General features: G+C 44.4%; 1 protein-coding gene across 4 annotated transcripts in view; it reads left to right on the top strand.

Annotated features, from left to right (window-relative positions):
* Tnc (tenascin C) overlaps nt 1–26,824 on the top strand; it is an 88,203-nt gene that overhangs the window by 22,730 nt on the left and 38,649 nt on the right. For 3 of the 4 annotated variants that reach the window (XM_029476824.1, XM_029476822.1, XM_029476823.1), the window contains exons 2-10: nt 2,375–2,956; nt 4,850–6,259; nt 7,912–8,175; nt 10,320–10,435; nt 11,149–11,305; nt 15,324–15,593; nt 16,349–16,534; nt 16,779–16,868; nt 17,769–18,032. In XM_029476824.1, coding sequence (XP_029332684.1) covers nt 2,500–2,956; nt 4,850–6,259; nt 7,912–8,175; nt 10,320–10,435; nt 11,149–11,305; nt 15,324–15,593; nt 16,349–16,534; nt 16,779–16,868; nt 17,769–18,032 — 3,214 coding nt within the window. In that variant the 5' untranslated portion in view covers nt 2,375–2,499. Of the gene's footprint in view, nt 1–2,374; nt 2,957–4,849; nt 6,260–7,911; nt 8,176–10,319; nt 10,436–11,148; nt 11,306–15,323; nt 15,594–16,348; nt 16,535–16,778; nt 16,869–17,768; nt 18,033–23,331; nt 23,605–24,116; nt 24,390–26,824 lie in introns of all 4 variants that reach the window. The other variant, XM_029476825.1, reaches the window with a different exon arrangement.

Raw genomic sequence — 26,824 nt, 5'->3', positions numbered from 1 at the left:
CCTCAATCTCTCAAACTGCAATCTCAACTAATTTCCCCAAAGTCTGCCCTCAGAAGACATAAACCAGCCAGTTATCTGCATGCAGCAGAATATTTTGCATTGCTAATGTCATTATTTCTCTCCAGTTCTACACCCTCTAGAGTACACATTTCTATTTCTAGCAAATTGATCTTCACAAGGTTTAGTTTCTCATACACCAGTGATTTCTACAGCTTCTCTGATCCAGATCCAAGTTGCCACTGAATTTGGGACTGGATTCAACTAAGGCCAAGTTCTGGCTTAAACAAAAAGTGCTATTGGCATAGACTCTTGCTAGTGTGTGATCCCAAGAGTGCAACACAATGTCATGACGTTGATTGACTACCTATAAAGCATCAAAGTTGTGAAGCTCCAGTACACACCTCTAATCCATAATTCCCCCTGGTGTGTGTGTGTGTGTATGTGTGTGTGGTGTTTGTGTGGGTGGTGGTGGTGGTAGTGGTGGTGCCGCAGAAGCCAGAAGTCAACCTTAAGTGTCTTTCTTCAATTTCCTCCAGAGCCATCAACCTTGTTTTGGGGGTTTGGTTTTCTTGGGGGTAAGGGGGTGAGACTGGGCCTATCACTTGGTCTGGAACTTGCAGATTATACCTTGAAGCCTCAGAGATCCACAAGCATGTACTCCTATGCCCACCCTTTTACATAGATTCAAAGAACCAAACTCAAGTCCTCATGCTTTCATGACAAGCACTTTACTGACGAACCATCTTTGAAATTGTTTCTGAGCCTTATTTTATAAACAAGGCCAGGGTTGTGGATTGAATGACAAGTATATTGCCCAAGTTATGGAACCAGAAAGGGCTTAGATGTTCCACAACACAGAAGATGTGGATGATCTTTCCCAAAGCACCACCCCCAATCCTCAGACACCATGAGCTGATGTGAAAGATAACCCTCAAAAATATCATTCCTCCCCTCTTAACTACACTATGAAATAGTATCTCTCTCCCCACATTATCCTTAAGTCTTCCTTTGGGGTCTCAACCAACAGCTCAGGTGTATGTCATAATGAGAGAAGACCTTAGGTAACTTTCTGTCAAGTATTTATTTCTCACATATGTACATAAGCCATTGTTTTGTAAGTCTGAAAATGAGCCAGAGTTTAGCTAGGCTCTCATGTTCTCACTCAGTGACTTCTCAAGCATCTTGGACAGCTCCTCTACCCTACCTCAATGTCTGTGCATATGAATGGCATCGTGACTGATGAATAGTTAGCTCAGCAGTCAAAAGAACTTCAGGGTACATCTTCCTCCACATTCTGTCTCATCTAATCCTCCTCACTATGTCACATCCTCAATTGCTTCCTTCCCAATAAGCCATACTCTGCTATTCGTTGGACAATTCCTGTGATTTTCAAAGCCATAAGCAGTTGACTCTATTCTCAGAAAACAAATCATCTACATTCTTGTTTTTCTTTGTTCTCTAAATACTGAAAGGATTGTTCTGTTGTCTCATTAGTTTTGTTGTTAGAAGAGTCCATGTCTGATCTTTTATTTATTTCTACCGCCCACAGAACTTTGGTTGCTATAGAACATTTGGTATAAATTTTCTCGGTACTGCTCAATCTAAGAAGTCACTAGAAACTAGTGGACAACTCTTAATTTGGGTACCTGATTCCAAAGTGCTTTGTCAAGTCCTTCTAAAGCTTAGATTGTGCAATGTTCTGGATAGATAAATCAAGGAAAAAGGAATCTGAGGTACAAAGAAAGGATGCTACGCAAGAGCCTCATGACTAGAAAGAAGCAGTGTAGGACCTAAAACCTCATCTTCCCCTGAGTACTGTGCTTTCCCCCTCTGTCTCCAGTGACGGAGAAACAGAAGCACTTATTTCAACTTGAAGAATCTGTAATTACAGTCAGGAGTCATTGAACATCTCCTGCAGCTACACTTCACAGGACCAGAAAAATTCCCTCAGAAGGCGTGGCTTGTAAATACTGAGGGACAAGGAATGATCTCATCAGGCCAGCCTTCTAACACTGCCATTGGCCAGGATTTTCACTGTAAAAAGTGAAACAAGGGAGACAGTTAAGTAACTTACCTAAGTGCTCAGATCCGAAGCTGAGATACAAACCCCTGCCTACCTTTTTCTAATGTTCTGCCAGGTCTTTCTTTTCTCTATTGTCTCTTTGCATTTCCGAAGGTGAGTAATGTCAATCTTTCAAAATTGCAAGATTTTTCTAGAGACCATTTTAAGTCCTCATTACCGTATATAGTAAAGGGATATCAAGAAAGCTTCAGACCCAGGGGGCAAGAAGGCAAAAAAATCACTCGGAATTGTGGCCACTCCACAGTGTATTAGCGACAGTGCCTAATAACTATTGTTTTCCTTTATTTATAGATCCTTCTTCCAAGAAGATTGGGGACATCCAACTGTATTCCTTTGAGTACATCTAAATACCAAATTCTACTGGGAGTTCAGGTACCCTACAGATCTAGAGACACCTAGCCAGTCCAACCTCCACCATGGGGGCCATGACCTGGCTACTACCAGGCATCTTTCTAGCTTTGTTTGCCCTCACTCCCGAAGGTGGGGTCCTCAAGAAAATCATCAGGCACAAGCGAGAGAGTGGGCTAAACATGACCCTGCCAGAAGAGAATCAGCCAGTGGTGTTCAACCACATCTACAACATCAAGTTGCCCATGGGTTCTCAATGCTCAGTGGATCTGGAGTCAGCAAGTGGGGAGAAAGACCTGACCCCCACGCCAGAGTCCAGTGGGAGCTTCCAGGAACATACAGTGGATGGGGAAAACCAAATTGTGTTCACACACCGCATCAACATCCCCCGCCAGGCCTGTGGCTGTGCTGCAGCTCCAGATGTGAAGGAGCTCCTGAGCAGGCTGGAGGAGCTGGAGTTGCTGGTATCGTCTCTAAGGGAGCAGTGCACCATGGGTACAGGCTGTTGCCTCCAACCTGCAGAAGGTAGGCTTCCCAGAAGGCAACAGGGTTCATTGACCCTGTCTCTGCACCAATGAGAAGATGATGAGCTTAAAGGACTCCATGAGTGATTTTTTTAAAGCTGGTTTCCTGGGAAACTAGACAGACAAGGTAGTGATTTCAAAGAGAGACAGAGGGGGAGATTTTAACGTCAAGGAAAGGTAGAGATTGGAGCCATTTCTCTTCTGTTCTTTGAAGAGTTGTGCTAATAATAGTTCTCACACTAATTTCCTAGCATTTGAAAACTCTGTTTCATAAAGCTCCATTTCACTTAATTATATCTGTTGGATTTATTGGTCTGAAGAATTAGCTCAGCAGTTAAGAGCACTTGCTCTCCCAGAGAATACAGAGATTCCATCACCTACGTGGACACTCACAACATCTGTAATTCCACTCTCGGGGATCAACACCCTTTTAGATCCTCAGCCTACACCAGCCATACATGCAGGCAAAGAACTCAGACCTACGAAATGATAAAATAAATAAATCTAAATGTTCTAAGATTTATTTATTTGATGACTTTTGTGTATATATGTTTGTATGTGAGTGTGTACACATGTGTGGGCATTCAGTCACTCTTATAAACGTGCACTAAGGGCAGAAGAAGGCCTGGACATCCTCTATCACTGCCTCTCAATTCCTCTAAGGCAGCATCCTCCTTGAACCTGGGGCTCACATTTTCTCAGCTAAACTAGAAACCAGCAAGCCCCAGTGATGCCCCTGTCTCTACTCACATGCAAGATGAAGATATAGGCATACAGTCATAGGAGCTGGGACTTGAACTCTGCTTCTCATGATTACACAGCAAGCACCCTTAGCTGCTGAGCCCTCATCTCTCTAGTCCCTACTTTAATTTTATCTTGGCCAAACATGTTTGACTCCAAAATATAATTTGTAGTTACCCTAAAACATCTGAGAATAACACAGTGTCCCTCCTCCCAAAGGCATCTCTCAAAGAAACTGCTGTGTAGCCTTATCAACTCACTGTACATAGGGAAACAAAGGCCCAGAGGGGAGTGAGGTTCTCCAGGTCCTGCTGAGTTAGATGTTAACACAGTCTTCCACAGTCCTGTGTTCTTACAAAGGCCCATTTCTGCCTGGGTGTTACTGAGTCTGTGAGATCAGGAGGAGAGTATTCTAACGTGATGGAACACAGTGTGATAATGGGAAGGTGGTCAGGTCAGAGCTGTCCACACAGCCACCAGTATGTACCAGACACAGTAACTTTCTTCTATGATCCTCCCAACAACCCTTTAAGGCAAGGTTTAACGTCTCTTTGTAAATCTAAAAACTGAGATTTTAAGAGTCGACCAAATTTCACAGGATGACTCAGTGATAAAGGAGAACACACATAGACTTTGGATGTTCCCGGGAACTTCACTCTCTCTGGAGGACACTCAGGACCCTTGCACATCTATTCCAGTAATCCTGCTGCTTAGGAGTTCATTATCTCCCCCCACCTCCCCGAGTTCCAGAGGAATACAGAAGCATTAACGTCAAATCAGAAATGAGTATCTGTTTCCACCACTTAGAAAATACTATCAGAAAGGGCATTGATAATGATGTTGAGTGTGGACCTGACTACCATATGCAGGGTGTACTGTGGGACTCTAGGCTTCTAAGGCAATTATTAATAAATCAATTAATTTTCTCTCTGTCAACCCCCTTGAGGAAACATGTGTGTGAGAAGACCCGGTGAGTTTAATGTCAGTGTGGCTTAAATGTGACTGAATTCTGATTTTTTTTTCCCACAAAGCCTCTGCTCTCCACCCAGTTGATGTCTAGGGATGCAGCTGAATTTGAGTGAGGACTTTTTCGTGTGAGTACCAAAACCCAGCTCTGATGTACTCAGCTAAATACCTGTTATCTTCGATGCAGGTCGTCTGGACACTAGGCCCTTCTGCAGCGGACGGGGCAACTTCAGTGCAGAAGGCTGCGGCTGTGTCTGTGAACCAGGCTGGAAAGGCCCCAACTGCTCTGAGCCTGAATGCCCTGGGAACTGTAATCTCAGAGGCCAGTGCCTTGACGGCCAGTGTATCTGTGACGAGGGTTTCACTGGGGAAGACTGCAGCCAGCTGGCCTGTCCCAACGACTGCAATGACCAGGGCAGGTGTGTGAACGGGGTCTGTGTGTGCTTCGAAGGCTATGCCGGCCCGGACTGTGGCCTGGAAGTCTGCCCAGTGCCCTGCAGCGAGGAACACGGGATGTGTGTGGATGGCAGGTGTGTGTGCAAAGATGGCTTTGCGGGTGAGGACTGCAATGAGCCCCTTTGCCTCAACAACTGCTACAACCGTGGGCGATGTGTGGAGAACGAGTGTGTCTGCGACGAGGGCTTCACTGGCGAGGACTGCAGTGAGCTCATTTGCCCTAATGACTGCTTCGACCGAGGTCGCTGTGTCAATGGCACCTGCTACTGTGAAGAAGGTTTCACGGGCGAAGACTGTGGTGAACTCACCTGCCCCAACGACTGTCAGGGCCGTGGCCAGTGTGAGGAGGGACAGTGTGTTTGCAACGAGGGCTTTGCAGGGGCAGACTGCAGTGAAAAGCGGTGTCCCGCCGATTGTCACCACCGTGGCCGCTGCCTCAACGGGCAGTGTGAGTGTGACGATGGGTTCACAGGGGCTGACTGTGGGGATCTCCAGTGTCCCAATGGCTGCAGTGGGCATGGCCGTTGTGTCAATGGGCAGTGCGTGTGTGACGAGGGCTACACCGGAGAAGACTGCAGCCAGCGGCGATGCCCCAATGACTGCCACAACCGGGGTCTCTGCGTACAGGGCAAGTGCATATGTGAACAAGGCTTCAAGGGCTTTGACTGTAGTGAGATGAGCTGTCCCAATGACTGCCACCAACATGGCCGCTGTGTGAATGGCATGTGTATCTGTGATGACGACTACACTGGGGAAGACTGCAGAGACCGGCGCTGTCCCCAGGACTGTAGCCAGCGGGGGCGCTGTGTAGACGGACAGTGCATCTGTGAGGATGGCTTCACTGGCCCTGACTGTGCTGAGCTTTCCTGTCCCAGTGACTGCCACGGCCATGGCCGCTGTGTGAATGGCCAATGCATCTGCCACGAGGGCTTCACTGGCAAAGACTGCAAAGAGCAAAGGTGCCCCAGTGACTGCCATGGCCAAGGCCGCTGTGAGGACGGCCAGTGTATCTGCCATGAGGGCTTCACGGGCCTGGACTGTGGGCAGCGCTCCTGTCCTAATGACTGCAGCAACCAAGGACAATGTGTGTCAGGCCGCTGCATCTGCAATGAAGGTTACACAGGGATAGACTGCTCTGAGGGTGAGTATCAGCAAGGTGGCCTGCAAGTGGTCCTGATGGTGTATATACGCAATGCCTATCAGAGACAGATAGTGGGATTTATCAACATACCAATTCTTTTAATGTGTCCTGTTAGTATATTCCTGTTAAACACACACTCTTTTTCTGACCCTATGAGGGGTTTATACTCAGTCTCTTGGCACTGGGCAACTTAGATCAAAGGCTCAGAGAAGTAATACTGTTGTCCAAAAGACTCAGACCTGATACTTAAATATTATCTACCTCAACTGTATTGAATCAGCCATTCATTGTCCTTTACTTCGTATCTGTTTCCTTTCCTTCTCTACTCTGGCTTTGAACCAACAACAAACAAAGTTCTTCCATGATAATTCCCTGGGCTAAACAGACATTTCTATTAAATAAAGATTAACTTATTAATGCAGTCAACTAAAGAACAGTCTCTGGTTACCTGGGAACTAGACCTGATGCTTTTGGTGCTATCTTTATCCAAGGACTGTGAGCATCTCCCAGAATACTGTTTCCAGGAGTTATCATAAGCATAGGCATATAGTATGTGTTCAAGAAACATTGACTCTAAATGAATAAACAGCAAAGAACAAAAACAAAAAACAAGCAAACAAGCAAAACCACTCACGCTCAATGACCGTTTTCTCTTCATTTTTCTCACCCTCATATCATGATAAAGAACATCTTACAAAGGTAAGCAGGAACAAGTAAATAGCCCCACAGTTTAGTATGTCTGAACTGTGCAAGCTTAGTAAAGAGATGTGGGTTCTAAACCTGATGTAGGCAACCACAGGGGAAACCTCTTGTCCTTAATCACAGCTAAGGAACAAGAGAGTCTGGTTAGACAAACCCTATAGGACTAAGTCACAGGGCGCCAGGCTGAGGTGATAATTTTCTATACCCTGGTATAACTCTGAGCTAAGACCCAGAAAGTGGAAAAGTGTCGAACACAGTGTCGAAAGCAACACTATTGGCCAGGGACTTCAACATAAAGGCAATGGGCTAATAGATTACAAAGCTACTTCTGGTGGTAAAGGTCTGTAAACCCAGCTCCTACCGAGGCTGAGGCAAGAAGATCAAGTTCAATGCCTGCCTGGGCCACAGGGAACATTCAAGATAAGCCTAGGCCAGATGGTCAAAATAGATTGGATGGCATTCTCAAAGAACTAATGAAAATGTTTTTAAAGTAAAAAGAAATAGAGGAGGAGAATTTTCTTATAGGGAAAGTGACAGACCTCTTTTAAATACTTTTTAGAGTTATTTATTTTATTTTATGTGTGTTAGAGTTTACCTTGAATGTACGTGTATGAACCACCTGTACCTGCAGTTGTTAAAAGAGGGCGTCAGAGTTACGGGTGGTTGTGAGTCATTACTTGGATACTGGGAATGGAACCCTGGTCCTATGCAAGAACAAACGTGCTCTTAGGCACTGTGTCATCTCTCTAGCCCCTTGACTGACAGAACTTGTACCTAGTACATGCAGTAGAGCTCTGGATGAGTCCAGAAGGTTGGGAACAATGCATTTTAAGAACAGACAACTTCAGATCTCTATTGTAAATAGCAGAAGAGACTCATCAAGGGAGTTAAGCCTATAGGGTACTACACGAATACTCTTGACCTCCAATATCCTTTCTTATTCCTCTCAGTGTCCCCTCCCAAAGACCTTATTGTGACAGAAGTAACAGAGGAGACTGTAAATCTGGCATGGGACAATGAGATGCGGGTCACTGAGTACCTCATTATGTACACACCCACCCATGCTGATGGCCTGGAGATGCAGTTCCGTGTGCCTGGGGACCAGACATCCACCACCATCCGGGAGCTGGAGCCAGGAGTGGAGTACTTCATTCGTGTGTTCGCCATCTTGGAAAACAAGAGGAGCATCCCTGTCAGTGCCAGGGTTGCCACCTGTGAGTAGGCAGAGGATTCTGGGTAGACTCACCTAGCCTTGGCCAAGCTGTGTAGCACTATGCATACTTTAGGTGCCCAATATATACTAACACACTTCACCCAATGAGACAGAAGCAATTGTTAACCCCATGTGCAGATGAGGAAACTGAGATCAGACAGTTCATCATCTCCTCTCAATCCCCACAGCTAACAAAGATGGAGTTGGGCTTTACCCTGGAAAGTCTTGGGAGATTAGATCTTGATCTTCTTATCACCATCGTGTGGAGTTCTCATCTATTGACTTTACTGTCTCAGGTTATTCCTTTAAGAGTCAGTACAATTACCTTCATGCCTGAGAAGCAAGCTGTGGCTAGAAACTGGCCCTTACTTGCTAAGTAATAACAGCATTGGCCTCTCCTTACTGAGTGTGCACTGCATGCCAAGAGCTAGGTCAGCAGACCTCACGGAATGTATCACTCAGTCCTTGGTGCATACCCGAAGGAAGACACAGTTACCACCATCTCCCAGGAAAAGCAATGATCTCAGGGCTTTGTATAAATCTTGTCCAAAGTCACAGTGTTATCGGCGGTGGGTTAGATGCTGATCCAGGTCCATCTGATTCCAAATCCTATGTACGCTTTGCTAATTCAACAATATGAAATCATAAATAAGCAGTCATATGATCGGTCATAATAGGGGCATTCACATTTTCTCACAGTAGACTGCATGCCAGAAGTGCCTTTATTTTTTTTTTTGATTTTTAATATTTTTATTACATATTTTCCTCAATTACATTTCCAATGCTATCCCAAAAGTCCCCCATAGCGCCCCCCACTTCCCTACCCACCCATTCCCATTCTTTTGGCCCTGGCATTCCCCTATATTGGGGCATATAAAGTTTGCAAGTCCAATGGGCCTCTCTTTCCATTGATGGCCGACTAGGCCATCTTTCGATACATATGCAGCTAGAGACAAGAGCTCCGGGGTTCTGGTTAGTACATCATGTTGTTCCAACAATAGGGTTGCAGATCCCTTTAGCTCCTTGGGTACTTTCTCTAGCTTCTCCATTGGGAGCCCTGTGATACATCCAATAGCTGACTGTGAACATCCACTCCTGTGTTTGCTAGGCCCCGGCATCGTCTCACAAGAGACAGCTATATTTGGGTCCTTTCAGCAAAATCTTGCTAGTGTATGCAATGGTGTCAGCGTTTAGAAGCTGATTGTGGGATGGATCCCTGGATATGGCAGTCTCTAAATGGTCCATCCTTTCATCACAGCTACGAACTTTGTCTCTGTAACTCCTTCCCTGGGTGTTTTGTTCCCAATTCTAAGAAGGTGCACAGTGTCCACACTTTGGTCTTCATTCTTCTTGAGTTTCATGCGTTTAGCAAATTGTATCTTATATCTTGGGTATCCTAAGTTTTGGGCTAATATCCACTTATCAGTGAATACATATTGTGTGAGTTCTTTTGTGATTGTGTTACTTCACTCGAGATGATGCCCTCCAGGTCCATCCATTTGGCTGGGAATTTCATAAATTCATTCTTTTTAATAGCTGAGTAGTACTCCATTGTGTAAATGTACCATAATTTCTGTATCCATTCCTCTGTTGAGGGACATCTGGGTTCTTTCCAGCTTCTGGCTATTATAAATAGGGCTGCTATGAACATAGTGGAGCATGTGTCCTTNTTACCGGTTGGGACATCTTCTGGATATATGCCCAGGAGAGGTATTGCTGGATCCTCCGGTAGTACTATGTCCAATTTTCTGAGGAACCGCCAGACTGATTTCCAGAGTGGTTGTACAAGCTTGCAATCCCACCAACAATGGAGGAGTGTTCCTCTTTCTCCACATCCTCGCCAGCATCTGCTGTCACCTGAATTTTTGATCTTAGCCATTCTGACTGGTGTGAGGTNGAATCTCAGGGTTGTTTTGATTTGCATTTCCCTGATGATTAAGGATGTTGAACATTTTTTCAGGTGTTTCTCTGCCATTCGGTATTCCTCAGGTGAGAATTCTTTGTTCAGAAGTGCCTTTAAGTAGACCCCAGATTTGGCTACTAGCCTCAAGGACAGCTGTCTGTCACAGGTTTAGTGTATCCCACGCTGCGTGGCTACCTAGGATCTTGCCCTTCCTTATATTCTATGTGTGCTGTTACTTACAGATTTGCCTGCACCGGAAGGTCTAAAGTTCAAGTCTATCAAGGAGACATCTGTGGAAGTGGAGTGGGATCCTCTAGACATTGCTTTCGAAACATGGGAGATCATTTTCCGAAATATGGTAAGGGGCTTCTGGAGGAAGTGTTTGATATAGGGGATTCACAAGGTGGTCAATAGTCCCTGCTGCTTCTTATGTTACTTGGTTTCCTTAGCTTTGGGTGGAAGACTGGGCACTATCACTTTGTGTGATCACTTATGTATTTAAGTGATGTTGATTTCTTCCCTGCTGTTAATAAATAGAAAAGTATAGCATTTAGAGATGAGAGTCCAGACAAACACAAGTTAAATCATCTATAGGTACCAACGTGCAAATCTCTATTTGGGATAACAGAAACAGAACCAGTCTGTCCTATACAGTATTTCTTGGCACATCTCAAGTATGAGTAGATCTTCCTAGGACACAAAGATTAGGTAAATCGGTTTTCTGGTTATAACCCAGGCCCTGTCCCCAATTATCTGGGAGAGCATGGGGCAGGCCACCAACTTCTTTGAAGTCAACTGCTGACTTACAAAAGGAAGGGCTGAGTTACGGCTCTCACATGGTGCCATTTGACAGGGACAGGATAAGTGCAGGTGTCTACAGGAGGAATAAACAAACTCTAGAAGCAGCTTTCTCATCTCTGTTTTCTCAGCATCTAACCTCCCAATCTGCTGTGTTACATAGGAGGGTACCAAGTAAATAAATTAAAACAAGAAGCAGAAACAAATGAAGCATGAAGATGCATGGCTGTCCCTGCCTCTGAATCTTATCCCTGTGTTGTTTCCATCTTGCAGAACAAAGAAGATGAGGGAGAGATCACAAAAAGTCTGAGGAGACCAGAGACCTCTTACCGCCAAACTGGCCTTGCTCCTGGCCAAGAGTATGAAATATCTCTGCACATTGTGAAAAACAACACCCGAGGCCCCGGCTTGAAGAAAGTAACCACAACCCGTGAGTACCAGCCAAGACCTGTGATAGAGCTGATTGTGTCTCTTTGCACCTTCTGGTTTCTAGCATGCCCTCTGACACAGCATCTGCATCAGTGAGGATTTGCTTACCAATACAAAGTCCATATGGAGTGCCTTAAGTGATAATTCTGAAGGTTTGTGATTTGGACTTGGGCTCAGCTGTGTGATGCTTGTCCTTAACTGGGATCACTTGTGCATCTTTGTGAACCGAGACTGCTTGGCCTAGAATGGCCCCAGTCAAGATAATCACCTGTAATCCTTGCACTCTAGAAGCTGAGACAGGGTATTAGCATGAGTCAAGGCCATCCTGGACTCCATGGTGACTTCTAGGATGATATAAGCTATGGAAGGATACACTGTCACAATAAAACAAAAACAAAGCATAACGAGATGGCAATTTTATTTTTTTATCCTTGGAGCCTCCTTGTCATTGGGTTAGCCTGGGCATGATGGCATGCTGTTGAGTAGACTCAAAGTTGACATTTCTGTCACTGCTGTCAGAGGAAATTCTCAGGCCAGCACACATGGGAGAGACAGAGAAACAGAGGCATTCCCTCTCTGAAGTTCCTCAAAGGTATATTCTCAGGACTGTAGATGCAGAAAAGGTAATCATGGAGACTATCACAAGTCATCTACCACACCAGCTCATTTAATACTAACACCAAGTCTCCCATGACAGAGGTGAGGTGAGTATGCATGGTACTGTGTATGAAAACGAGGGAATAAGCCTTGGAGAAGTTGAGTCACTTTAACATGATGTAGGCCAGACAGTCATGACTCAAGCACAGCTGAGAAATGGAGAAAAGAGGATCCCCAAGACTTGCTGGTCAGGTCAAGGCTAGCCAGAGACCCTGGCTCAAGGAGGAAGTTGGACAGTCCAAGGAAAGATGCCTAAGATTGATCTCTGACCTACAGATACATTCACACATACACATACACATACATATACACTCACATACAATCTTTCACACACACACATACATCAAACACATACTCTCATACAATCACATATAAACATGTATATTCACATATAAACACATGCTCACATATACACTCACATACACTGTCACAGTCACACACATACTCACAAACACACAACTTTCAAAACTACACATATACTCAAACACAGTCTCACAGATACTTTCAAACACACACACACACACATACACACACACACATCTTTCACTTGACACTAATGTCCTTAGAAATTCTTGGGGTCAAGTAGGATTTAATAAACTAGAGACTTCTATGGGATATAACTGAATTTAGAATTGTTCTAACAGTTTTGTTCTTTTAAAAAAACAAGATACAGGAGAAATAGAGAAAGAGATCCTGCATTGGCATTTAGTAGGAAAATGTCTCATTTTCTTCAAGAGAACAGATGTGCCAGCTCTTTAAGAAATCAACTCTGGTTGGCAGGGGGTTGCTGGGAAAGTTAAATCTGTTGACACATGACAAGAAGGAACATCTTGCACTTAAAAGCTTGCACATTTTGCATAGCTCAGGGCCAGTACCTAGGACTGTCTCCTTCATAAGCAAATGTTTTCCATCATCCTGACAACAGCTCTCTGTGGTAGGTAGGAGGCAGGTACTGACAGGAAAAAAAATCATTAGATTACCAGTAAGGCAGAGAAAAGATCAAGGAAATGCTTATCCACTGTAGGGAAAGTACACTGAAGAGGCAGGTAACGTTTCTTTTTCCTGCCCTTTGCTCTTTAATCCAAATTATTTAAGGCTTGGCTGCTTTGTATTCTGCTTATTAAGGGACAAACACCCAGCCTTTGAAGTTCCAGAATATGTAAATACCAACATTGATTGACATGCACTTCTCTGTTCCTTTTGTGACCATTTCTGAGCATTTTTGCAGAATTAAAGTATCTTAATTTTTTGGTGCAAACCATGCTTGATCCCTTCTCCCTGGCACCTCATTGAGGTTTACTGTGATCATTCTAGACACATAAATGCTGACAAGAACCATCATCTTGTGATGATGAAGGGATGCGGTGGTCCTGAGTTTAAATTCCTTCCTTGCCATTCTCTTTCACTTTGGAACATCCTACTTCTTTAAGCCTTGGAGCCAATGTTTGGAAAACTGGGTTCATAGCATCTTTCTCATCAAGTTGTCTTAAGCCCAAGGCACAGATGGAACAACACCATGGGACATGGTCAGCAGAGAGTAATGTCAGTCTTCACTATTCTGAACACAGAGTTGGGGTTATCAGTATCCCTAGCCACCCCCTTAGCAGCATAAGTGGGTTTGTGGCTGACAGGTCTGAGAATGGAAGACAGTGTCTCTGTCTAGGTAATAGCATCATTTTCATGATGTGTTTTGTGGATCCATTAAACACTAGCTGATACATAACCACTTAGACTTCAAAAATGAACAACGCAGCATCCTCACAATCTATCAAAAATTGGTCCTTTCCCCATACTCTGCATGAATCCTGGCTACTTCCATTTAAAAACACTTACTGGATGGCTGCTAAAAGCATAGACTAAACAGCTTTTAAAGATAAAAATAAAATTATACATTAAATGCCCAGGATAACTTGAGGATCGTGAAGGCCAAACATCCATTTTCTGAATGAATGAATGACCCAGTCTAAATGTAACCTGTAAGGGTCCATGATTTGCTGAAGAATGACACCCCAGACTCAAATAGTATATAAAGCAAAGAGTATTTTATTCTGCAGAAGTCCAGCATGATGGGGTCTCCCATTACCAAATTAGAGAGACAACCAAGTGAGCTTGCAGGCTCGATTTAAAACACATTGGAGTTCCAGGGCAGATGAGCTTTGTCTTACGCTGTCTTTAGGCATTCTGGAGACATTATCGGGGAGTGAAGCTTGGGCATTTTTCTTCCCTCTTAGTAATTGTCTGGCTTGGGCTTGCCTGGACTTGCCCAGTTCTTAGGCCTAGTCAACTTATCTGCCAATTTGGAGTCTGTCATGCAATCAGCCTAGCCTTCTCAACCAAACTGTAAAAACATCTGTGACAAGACAATGAGCAACAGTAGCTACAAGGAAGAGGATGCATGTACCCTACAGGGAAGAGGATCTGTGTACCTTACAGGGAAGAGGATGTATATACCCTTCAGGGAAGAGGATGTATATACCCTTCAGGGAAGAGGATGTATGTACCCTACAGGGAAGAGGATGTATGTACCCTACAGGGAAGAGGATATATGTACCTGGTTGACATGAAAGGCAAAGAGGAAAAGGGAAATCTCAATAGATGGAACAAAAGAATAGCCTTGTCGAGACTAGGAGGTGAGGAAGCATGAAATCCAGGTGTATGGGGCAGGAAGTGAGTTTAACAGGATGACACAGGAATCCCCAGAATGAGGACAAAACAGGCTATGCTTGAAACAGAAATTACTCTTGCCCTGGTTCCTTTTATCAAAAACATTTTTTTGAGGCTGGCTCGGTGGCTCAGTTAGGGTAAGGGAGCTTGTCAAGCCTGATAATCTGAATCCAATCATCAGGTCCCTCCTGGTAGGAAAGAACCAACCCCAGAAGAAGTTTTCCTCTAAATTTCACACGTGGGCTATACAAAGATATGCAACACTCACATACAGACACACTCAGAAATACATACACAAAGAGAGACATGTATGCATAAACAACACATATACAGACGCGTAGACACACTCACACACACACACACACACATGGGGGGGGGGAGAGAGAGAGAGAGAGAGAGAGAGATACACACCAGCAAAGGAAAGGCTTTCATCACGCATCACCTTTATGCCAGGTTCCGTTCTAGATGCTTTATAAGCTTTCTCTGTTTTACTATTGGAAAAATGAGGGCAAAAAGCCCTCCATGTAGATCTTACAGTCCCTCTTTTCAGCTTGCCAAACAGAAACTGCAGCTCCCAAGGGCAAAAGAAAGTAAGGTGTCATTATGAGTCAAATGTCTATTGTGGTCTGCTGCAAAGCCCCCCCTACTCTCAACCCCTTCTGCTGGCATTGACCCTTTGGTTCCTTTGTTGGTCACAGGCCTGGATGCCCCCAGCCATATTGAGGTAAAAGATGTCACAGACACCACAGCACTGATCACCTGGTTCAAGCCCTTGGCTGAAATTGATAGCATTGAGCTCTCCTATGGCATCAAGGATGTACCTGGAGACCGTACCACCATCGACCTCACACACGAAGACAACCAGTACTCCATCGGGAACCTGAGACCTGACACGGAGTATGAGGTGTCCCTCATCTCCCGCAGAGTGGACATGGCAAGCAACCCTGCCAAAGAGACCTTCATCACAGGTGAGGAAAGGGCAGAGTACCAATTCTGCCCCACTCCATCCACGAGTCCTCCAGGCTCATATAACCCTAAAGATGGTCAAGGGCCTTTTCATCTTTGTGCATTCATTTTAGATAATAATTAGTGACTTTTTCAAAGAAAAGGGGATTAAATAACCTTCCAAACATACCCAGGCACGCACAAACATGTGTGCATATGTGTGCATGTATGTGTGCATGTATGATAGAGAGAGAAATGGGGGAAAGAGGGAGAGAAAAGAGAAAAAGGAAGGGCTGGTCTGATATTCTTAGACAACATTTCTGGTTAAAATTTAATGGCTCAGTGGGTAAAGGCATTTGCCTGACATCTTAGCAAATGGCATTACCTCAAAGGTATCCAAATGTCAATTATGTATCCCATACACATTTTGCAGGAGTTTGGTAGCACCAGGTGATCAGCACTAAGTTATTAAAAATACATTGATTCAACAGAACAGTTTTCATATCGACAGTCTTATGTTGGGGGCTTTGTATTATTCTTCAGACACAGAAAATGAAATCAATGTAGCCAATTGAAATACCACCTATTAATCCTCAAGAAAGGAACTGGGCCTGTGCTCTTTAACTTTGTGAATCAGTTACCAAGACAGGGGCTTCGGGGGAATTCTGACATTTCTGTCCATTGGCAGGTGCCTTTTGAATCTCTGATTAAAATGTCAAGTTCTCCTGCACTCATCAAACCTGGCATAATGCCCATCTTCCCTTTCCCTCCTAAACAGGCCTGGATGCTCCCAGGAATCTCCGCCGTGTCTCACAGACAGACAACAGCATCACCTTGGAGTGGAGGAACGTCAAGGCAGACATCGACAGTTACAGAATTAAGTATGCCCCTATCTCTGGAGGTGACCATGCTGAGATAGATGTTCCAAAGAGCCAGCAAGCCACAACCAAAACCACACTCACAGGTGAGCCATGACCCAGCGGTGCTGTGCCACAGGGGCCCTCGAAAGGACAGGAGCATATGTCCCTATTTTGCAACCCTGCAGAGATTATGAAATAGGCCCAGCTTCTGTCCATTCCTCTCACTGGCACTGAATCATGTGATGAGCATATACAATTCACAGTGGCCAGAAGCCAGTCTGGGGTCACTTTTAAAGTCTTCTGGGAGCCTGCCTTCTACTAGTGCCCAACCTTCACATTCTCTTCCAGGTCTAAGGCCTGGAACTGAATATGGGATTGGTGTTTCTGCTGTCAAGGGAGACAAGGAGAGTGATCCAGCAACCATCAATGCGGCCACAGGTGAGGGGCATGGCAATGCTACCATTGCTGAAGTAGACTGAACAGGAAAGGCAGGGCTGATGAGAAAAGTTTATCTACAAATTCAAAAAATGAGATTAGAGGAGAAATGGGCCTCTAGTGCCATGGAGCCCAGATGTCTACATTTAAAAGTACAAAAGTAGAATTCATAAGCTCACTCCTAAGGGAACTACCCTAGCACAACTCTCTACAGAGGAAAGAGAACAAAAGGAAAATTGGAAGCAAATATTATAGTATGCCTGTTTTTAGTTGTCAACCTATTCTCTTAAAATAAGCCTGTTTAATTGGTACATATGTGAAGTTTTTCCCCTTAGCTTTTGAGAAAATACTTCCCTAGGGCAGATAGTGAAGTAACCATATAGATAACTACAGCATCTACTACAGCATCATGGTTCCCGTAGCATCCTGTAGTGCCAGCCTTGGGTGAAGATTACATAGGGCTGGATTGGAGACTGTTGTTTCCCTCCTGAAGTGTTTTTCTGAAAAATCTACTACTAGATACATCACAGCTTTAGATTTCAGTAGTGTTGCACAGTGTGTATGTGTGTGTTTCTCTGTGTGTGACTGTGTGTATGTGTATGTCTCTGCGTGTGTAAATGTGTCTGTGTATATGTCTCTCTGTGTGTATGTGTGTGTGTGTATGTTTCTGGGTATATGTCTCCCTGTGTGTATGTTTGTGTGTGTGTGTGTGTGTCTATAAACCACTGCACATTATTTTTAATTTTCTCCAAATCCCAAAAGGTAGTGTGTAACATCTCCTGTCTATAAAAGGTGAGGTCAGTCAGGTGACTGCCCTGCAGTTACAGGTTTCCTCAGGGAACACTCAGCTACAGAAGTCCCTGTGCTTGGCAGCCTAAAGATGTCTCATCATTCTCTCTCCAGAAATCGATGCACCCAAGGACCTACAGGTGTCTGAAACCACACAAGACAGTTTGACGTTTTTCTGGACGACACCCCTGGCCAAGTTTGATCGTTACCGCCTCAACTACAGCCTCCCCACAGGCCAGTCGATGGAAGTCCAGCTGCCAAAGGATGCCACCTCCCATGTCCTGACAGACCTGGAGCCAGGGCAAGAATACACTGTCCTCCTCACTGCCGAGAAGGGCAGACACAAGAGCAAGCCTGCACGTGTGAAGGCATCCACCGGTAAGTCACCCTGAGCTCTAAGCTCTCTGCTAACTCTGGGTGGCAGCTTTGAGTCTGCCAAGCTTGTCAGGAATGTGATGCCCAGAGGTTAAATAAGCTCCTTTCTCTCCTCCTGGAGCTCTCTCTGCCACACTGAAATGGCAGCTTCCTTGTCTTTCGTGAAGATTGACATTTTTCTCCTGTCAGTCAACTGGTTGAACCAAATTGCCTCATGAAGAAATGCTGACTTCTAAGCAACTCTAACTAGGAGAATGTAAATAAGGAGCTCTGATTGTCTGTCTTGTCTCTTGTTGCTGTTTCATTTGTGCTCCATGGTATTCTATAAATTTCCCATTTCTCCCCTTTAATCTAATGACAGCTTTACTTTTCATTGTTTTAAAGATGCCCAGGATGTTGGACGTCATTATTTGAACATCTTCCTTGGAGTATTTTTATTGCAGCTCTCTTGCCCTCCTCAGCATAGCCCAGGAGAATGGCACTTGATCCGAAATCTGCCACGCTGCCTTCTCACTTTATTTCTAGTCATGAAGAGTTTTCTGGTTCTCCCTGGTTGATCCCAGGTCCCTCTTAGTCCTATTAGCCAGCTAACCTACCGACTTTCTCTCCTGTCACTTTAATTCACGGACTGAACTGCAGAGAGAATCTGGGGATAAAAATGGTTCTTCCTGTATGAAAAATGACACATTCAATTTCAGCCATGAAGTTTTCAAGATCGTTTGAGTTTTCATAAGTGACAGACTTAGCTTCCCATTTCATTAGCATGCATGCAGGCATGCAGCTAACTCATCTACTGCACTGTGCTGCTGTTTGAAGAGTGCTGTGTCACATGACCATCATAGCCTGATTGACCCCCCACACTCCGTAGAGTCTTTGGAGAAAACTAGAAGCTGGGACTATCAGAGATCAGGATGTTCAGGGGTCACTAGTGCTGGTCACGTAACACAGAAGTCACCCAGCTGACCCTCAGTAATCTGAAAGAGAATGACAATGAGGCAATTTAGAAATGTCATGCAGGGCACAAGTTATCTATTAATATCTTCAACTGAATACAACAGAATTTTCAAATGTCAGTCTCCTCCATTAAATTGATCTGTCACCAGGCAGTACAAGAGAAAGCATAATTGTTTCAAATTGTTCAGGATCCAGACTCCTTCACTCTTTCTCTTCTACCATCTTTTTAGGGTTTAGCTCCTATTCTCAAAACAAGGTCAGTATCACTACATGGCTGCTGCAATCCACCATCATCCAGGTTCTAGGTGGTAGGATGGAGGTAGAGTCAAAGCTCCAACCCATGGCTCTTTCTAGAGATTGTATCAATCATTTCCCTGTACATCTCATTGGCTGTTCTTACATAACACAAGAAGGCTAGTCTCCTATCAGAATAGCCACTGTAAAATCACAGGCATTTTGAAGGAAAACAGAGAAATTTGTGAGACAAAAGGACAGTCTAATCAAGTAAGAAATGAGTGCAGTGGTTAATTCTGGGAACAGTGCAGACTGCTCCCCCCCCCCCCTGAGCTGTAGGGTGCTGAGGCTGTCCGAGAAGCTTAGAAGGAAAAGTTCAGCAAAGATAGGGAAATAGAATTGAAAGGAGTTAGCTTGAATAGCCCGACTTGTATAATCTACCCTTGCATGAGTTTATTGTGTGCCAAAGGCAACTAAAAAAAAAAAAAAGGAACCAGAAATGTAAGAAGGAAGAGAACTCTCTTCTTGTTCCTCCTCTCCCTCTTCTCTTCTACTCTTTCCTCTTTCACAAAGCTCCAGAAGGAGGGACCCACCCCCATCTCCCCACATCTCCAGAATCAAAGGCAGATGTTGCAAGATTAACATTTCTTATGCTGGTCCTCCTGCATTTTCTCCACGGAAGCCCCATGCTCCAGCCATAGCAGTGGCCCAAGTCCAGACCTCCTCCATGAGGTGGCACCATATTGAAAGTAGAGTAAATCTTCCCAGCCTTCATACCTGTGCTCCATAAAAAAAAAAAAAAAAAAAAAAAAAAAAAAAAAAAAAAAAAAAAAAGGTACATAACAGCACCTTTCCAAGGGCTGGGTGGCCTCCAGAGTCTGGCTTCTCTGGCTTAGCTTCCACTATTCATGTCCTTGGCCAACACATGACTGTCCCCTTGTATGTTTGCTGAGCCTGCCTCCACCACCAGGACTGTATTCCCTTTGTTATATTCCTATTCTGTCCCCTGTTTTCCACTTATCATTTGCTCTAGTCTCATCCATTTCAAGTGCTATTCAAACCAAGGGCATCCTCTGAACAAGCTGTGAAACACCGCCCCCCACCCTCCAGTCCACCCCTGATGCTGCTCCAAGGTTTCATGGCTACTTACCAACTTGAGAATGGGCAGTAACCACCTCATTGTCCCTGACCTCCACCCACCCGTGAGCAGATTGTAGGGACAATCTCCTTTGTCTACTGCTGCCTGCAGGACCTGGAACACATCCAAAGCCAGAGTGAGCGTCAGGAACATCTGCAGAGATCCAGCTGCTCTAGGGCCAGCATTGCCACGTTTTGTTTTCTCCTTTTTGTCCTTCTCTGCTGTAGCAGCTGTCTAGCACCCTTCAGGAGCAAGGGGCAAGGTAGTTATTCCCTAGGAATTCGTTAAGTTTGTGCAATATGGATGACAAAAAGAGAGAGCATAAAAGGGGGAGGGAGAGAGGGAGAGACATAAAAGGGAGGGGGTAGAGACGAGGGCGCAGAAGACCAGTGTGGTTCTCTCCTGCTCCCTCCTCCCAACTCTCCCATACGCTTCTCTCCTCCCTCAGTTTTTCCTTTTCTCTTTCTGCGTTTACATCCCTGCTAACTAAACTCTGCCTAAAGCCAAGGCTACAAATTCACTGGGAGCAATACAAGACATAAAGGAGAACAATAGGCAAGAGCCAAGGGCCGTGAGGCATATTTTCACAGCAACCTAAGAACCCAATAGTGTCTCGCATGAATTTGGAAGGCGGAAAAATGAAATTTTGTTCCTAACCACAGCTTCAGGCATTAAACAACATTTTGCTCATTTTGCTCCGATTTACCATTTCACTTTTCTATGGAGCAAACTGAAGTGGATTCAAATAGTTATCCTTTCAATGTTCATTTATTTATTTAATATATGATGACCACATGCTAAGAATCAGACAGAAGAGGGGGACATTCAGGACAAAGAGAATGAGAAAGAGTGCACTGCAGTGGGAAAGATGGAACCAACATGGGAAGGACGTAGTTCTGCTGTTACAGAAGCATGGGGAGTCACAGGAGGATAGACCTGATCCTCATCACATGCCTGAAAAAGAGGACAAAAGGCTCTGAGGAGTCTTAAAAGAGGAGCTACCTAGATGAGTCCTTGAGGAGCAAGAGGAGGCAAGGTTCAGGAGAGTGCAGTGTCCTTTCCAGCAGGGGAACAGCATCTGAGAGGCTTAGAGTCAAGGGATGTTCTGTAGTCATCAAATAAGCTTAGCACTGCTGTGTGTCTAAGTAGAAAGACAGTATTTCTAAGGCTGCAGGCCTTCTGGAACAGGTGCAGAGCACAGATGTTCAGGGATTTTAGCTTTATTCTTGGTAGCTACTGAGAACCACCAGAAAGCTCCAAGGCAGCCAAGACTTCATATTTCAGGTATTTCATTCTCTAGAAAATGAGTTTGGCGCCATTTGAAGCATTCTTGTAGTCTTCCAGCTTGCATTGAATTCTCCGCTTGCTGTGGGAGAATCACTCTCTCACATACAAAGCACACAAAGAGATTCGGGCTCTGCATCCTGCCAGCCTATGGTAACCACCATCTATACAATGGTGGGAATCTGAAGGGATGACGACATGGCCAGAAATTCCTTCCTGCAGCTGCTTGGCCCACCATGAGTCCAGATGACAGAAGATTTGGAAATTCTGACTTCCTGGGCCCACTGGCATTACTCAGAGGGTAAATTCCAAAGCCCAGCTGGGAGAGAATGACAATAGCCTTTTCACTGTGGCCTGTAGGAAAGCTAGGGTGCAAGCAGAAAATGCAGTGAGCCCACAAGGACATCATTCACCCTGAAAATGAGGACTCAGCACTTACGCACAGCTTCACAGTCCACAACTGCCTGCTCTGTCTTTATTCAGAGCAACCCTCCATCCCTCTAGGTTCATCGGTGGAAGTTTCATCTTTCATATATGTGAGCATGTGTTTAGGGTCAACTTAGTGTGCGTGGTGTGCCAACAGCATCCAGTGTAGATATGAGCACACGCCACTTACATAAAGCAAAGCCATATCTGTATCTTTCTTGATCTGCCTGTGAAAAGAAAGAGGGAAAGGTGGAGAACTAGAGACCCAAACAGGATGGAATCTGAGCCCCAATGGAGACAGTTCTCTCAACTGAGGGAAGAGGTGTGGGGGGTCATGAAGTAGAAGCACCAGAGACACAGGCAAAAACTGAAGTGCAGAGATGAAATGAGTCTCAGAAGAGCTCAGTCTAATGTGCTGTCCCTCCACTCTTTATACCTGTGAGCATTTTAACATCTATACCTGTGACGATCTATAGTACCCTCCTCCCTCCTCTGCATTAGGCAAGTCTCCCTATACTTTATGCAGCCTCGAATCTAAGCTCTTTTCATGGGAAACAATATGATTAATGTCACCATTAGAGATAAGGCTTAAGATAAATTCCTGGAAAGAAAAGGTAGTTACTTCCTCTTCACCATGGTATAAATTCTCAACGCCAGTGAAGTTTCTCATTAGTGCTTTTAGACAGCAGGAGAAGGAAAATTTTTTTTCTGTTTTTTGTTTTGTTTTCAGCCTGACCAGTACTTTCCCCTTTTCCCTACTCTTCTGAAGTGGTTTGTTAAAAACTGACCTGAAACTCAGGAACAGGAAAGTCCAAATTAAACTATAATGACCTTCTAGGAAAGGCCAAGGCAGCACTAAGAGAAAAGAAACCTAAGCAGATCTAGGAGGCTGCAAAATGCAGAGTGCTGGAAAAAGACCCAAGACCAGCTGAAAAACCACTTTGTAGTGAAACCATTTTTTGTAGTGAAAAACCACTCTGCTAACTGGAAACTGAGGCATGGAGCCTCATTAACAGATGAGTACAGTCTTCTCTAGGACACTTGTAAACAAGTAAACGTATTTCCAAAAGGAAATTCAGCTGTACAAAGGCAAGATCAATGCTATACTAACCTGTTTATTGCATTTTGTTGGACATCACCGCTGGGCATACAGTGACAGCATCCTGGTACTGGACTCTATGGGCCTTGGCCAATGGATTTGCTGGGTTCTTAAAAGGCAAGCATTTGATGAATAGTGTAACTGACCTTGTCTCTGTTATTGTTTAGAAGAAGTGCCTTCCCTGGAAAATCTCACTGTGACTGAGGCCGGCTGGGATGGCCTCAGACTCAACTGGACTGCAGATGACCTGGCCTATGAGTACTTTGTCATTCAGGTACAGGAAGCCAACAATGTGGAGACTGCTCACAACTTCACAGTACCTGGTAACCTCCGGGCTGCAGACATCCCAGGCCTCAAGGCTGCCACTTCTTATAGAGTCTCCATCTATGGGGTAGCCCGGGGCTATAGAACACCAGTGCTCTCTGCCGAGACCTCCACAGGTACTTTCTTCCTTCATATCTAAAGCTTCTGTTTTTCTCAACAGGAAACTGACCAAGGATAATCACGCATCATTGATTTTAGAATGGCCTTGTTCAGCCACAAGCTGAAGTGTCATGGGGGTCTGATGCTGGATAGCCAGGCCATCGCGTGACATAGTTCTAAGGCCATGTTAACATTGTACATAAACAACACATTGCTGCTGTATGGAATCCATCATCTGAGACAGTCCAAATAAACCAAGGATGGTGACCCCACATTAAGGACTGATTATGTGCTAGAGTCCAAAGGAAATTAGCCACAGAAGGAATTCCTGAATTCTCTGAAATTGATAAACTAAGAAAGCAAATATTTCCCCGCCCCCTTCTTCTGCTCTTTCCAAGGTTTAAGATGTTACATGAAGCATGTTTATCTAACAAATGTCGTGTTTTCAGGGGATGTAAAGCCTGCCCTTGGGTTCTGGATTTCCTATATCTTACAATGACTTTTAAACGCATTCTTTGTCCTTCTCTAGGGACAACTCCCAATTTGGGAGAGGTCACTGTGGCCGAGGTGGGCTGGGATGCCCTCACGCTCAACTGGACTGCTCCAGAAGGAGCCTATAAGAACTTTTTCATTCAGGTGCTAGAGGCTGACACGACCCAGACTGTCCAGAACCTCACAGTCCCAGGAGGACTGAGGTCAGTGGACCTGCCTGGGCTCAAGGCAGCCACCCGCTACTACATCACCCTTCAAGGGGTCACCCAGGACTTCGGCACGGCCCCTCTCTCTGTTGAAGTCTTGACAGGTATTTTAGACCCGTTCACTCCTTTTCTCCTCTCCCTGTCTCTGCTTAAGAGGAATCCCATCTCTAACTGAGACTTAGACCCTTCCATGTTGGGGAAATCCTAGTGAATCACTTCTACTTCAATATCTTATACCTTATTTGGGCAGGTCCTGCTCTTAGTCTAGTAGACAGCTCCAGACAAAATTCCACCTACTCTTCTTTTTCAAAAGTGAGAGGTGACTTGTCTCGAAAAGTATGTTTCAAATTATAATATCTAAGCAACTTTAAAGCAAAATTTGTAAGTGAAAAATAAAATCACTCGGAGCTCATTTTACAAATACTCAAGAGCTTCCCATAAACCTAGTGGTATATCAAGAATGGAAGTTTTGAGCTCCTCCAAAAACTGCCTTCTATTCCCAAAGGCTGAAAGAAAGCCTTGGCTTTAATTCTAACAATTGGAGTGTGCTCAGTACTGCAGTAAATCACACATCCGTAGTCAATACAAACCAAAGAGCTCATCCCAACTTTAGCCAAATCCCATCTCACCTGAACCCCAGAGAGCAGTTCCCTTTATAGTAACGTCATCCCTGTGTATTCTCATGCAGAGAAGGTTCAAAGTCTGGGAAATTTCACAGTGACTGGACTTAGATGGGATGTTCTCAAACTGGACTGGACCACACCAGTCAGAACGTATGACCAGTTTATCACTTGAATCCAGTAGAATAGCCAGGCAGAATGGGCTGGCCTTATTATTCCTGGTCGCCCGTGTTCCATTGAAGTCCCAGGCTTCAGGGCTGGTACTCCCTACACAGTCACCCTGCACTGCAAAGTAAGGGGCCTCCATACTAATGCACTTGCTGTAGAGTTCATCACAGGTACACCACCATTCTGGACTGGAGATGTTATATATGCCAGTCTGGCTGTTCCCAGAATAGCAAAATTCCCTCATAGGTAGGTCTTGCCTGAATATGGTTTGCAGGCAACATGAAACTGTGACTTAGCAGGTCTGGATTAGAATTCTGTATTACTACCTGGATGTTTTCCTTTGCATCTCTTAGCCTTTTTTTTCTTGCCATTGTATCTAAAATAATACCCCTGCTTTAGTACCCTTCCACGAGGAATAGATGGACTAAGAAATGAAAGGGCCTGACAAAATGTTCATCATCTAGCCAGTGTTGAACAGCTAAGTGAGTAGTTATATTATTCAGGGTCCTCTAGAGAAACAAATTATAGAATGAATATATATGAGATTTATTGTGGAATACATATGGGATTTATTATGAATATAAATATGGAATTTATTAAACGGCTTACAAAGTGTAGTCTAGCTAACCCAAAAATGGTTGTCTACCAACAGAAAGTCCAAGAATCCAACAATTATTCAGTCATGAGACTGGGTGCCTCACCTGTTCTTTAGTATGCACTGCAATCCTGAATACGCAGGCCCTCATGTCAGAAAAAGAATGGACTCACCTGCAAGAGTGAGAGCAGACAGGCGAAGAGGGAGCCTCATTCTTCTGTGTGTTTTGTAAAGGCTGCCAGTTTCATAGAGGTTACCAGCAGAAGGTGTGGCCCAGTTAAAAAGTGCTTCTTCCTACCTCAAAAAAAGCTGGATTAAAGGTCAATCTTCCTGTCTCAAAAGAGCTGGATTACAAGTGGGTCTTCCCACTTCAAATGATTTAATGAAGAAAAAAATCCTGACAGGTGTGCTAATGCACTTGCTGTAGAGTTCATCACAGGTACATGACCATTCTGGACTGCAGATGTTATATATGCCAGTCTGGCTGTTCCCAGAATAGCAAAAATCCCTCATAGGTAGGTCTTGCCTGAATATGGTTTGCAGGCAACATGAAACTGTGACTTAGCAGGTCTGGATTAGAATTCTGTATTACTGCTTAGGTTTTAGTTCATTCCAAATGGAGTCAAGTTGACAATGAAGAATAGCCTTCACGGTGGTCAACCCAACCACGGTAAGACAAAGCACAGGCAGCGGGTGTCTGGTACAGGAGAGCAGAACTTTTCAGAGAAGTCTTTTCAATGCTGCCCTCAGAGACATTAAGTAATTCCCAATGCCGAGTCGGATCTCTTCAGATCTGGAAACTGATCTAGTCATCTTATGCCGAAGTCATCTAAGCCCATTTGTGAAGTGCACTCAAAGTAAGAACCTTTCTAAGAAAAGATGGTTCGTTTAAGTTCCATGTTTTCCATTTAGGCTGAAGAGAAAAAGAAATTCAGCTCAGTCCTTGAAATGCCCCTTGAAATATGCTGTTCCATCCATCACACAGAGCTTTATGCTACTCCAAGGAGGATGGAATGAATGGTAAAATTTGTGGTGATAAAGTTTTGATGCTGTACCCCTCTCCATGTGCCTTGTATTTTGATAATGCCATCAAATTACCTAATTCAAACCATCAATTTTCATATATATATATATATATATATATATATATATACCA

Source organism: Mus caroli, chromosome 4, assembly GCF_900094665.2.
Source record: "Mus caroli chromosome 4, CAROLI_EIJ_v1.1, whole genome shotgun sequence".
Taxonomy (NCBI): Eukaryota; Metazoa; Chordata; class Mammalia; order Rodentia; family Muridae; genus Mus; species Mus caroli.
The sequence above is the reverse complement of the archived record's forward strand: the minus strand, read 5'-3'. Positions and strand labels throughout refer to the sequence as shown.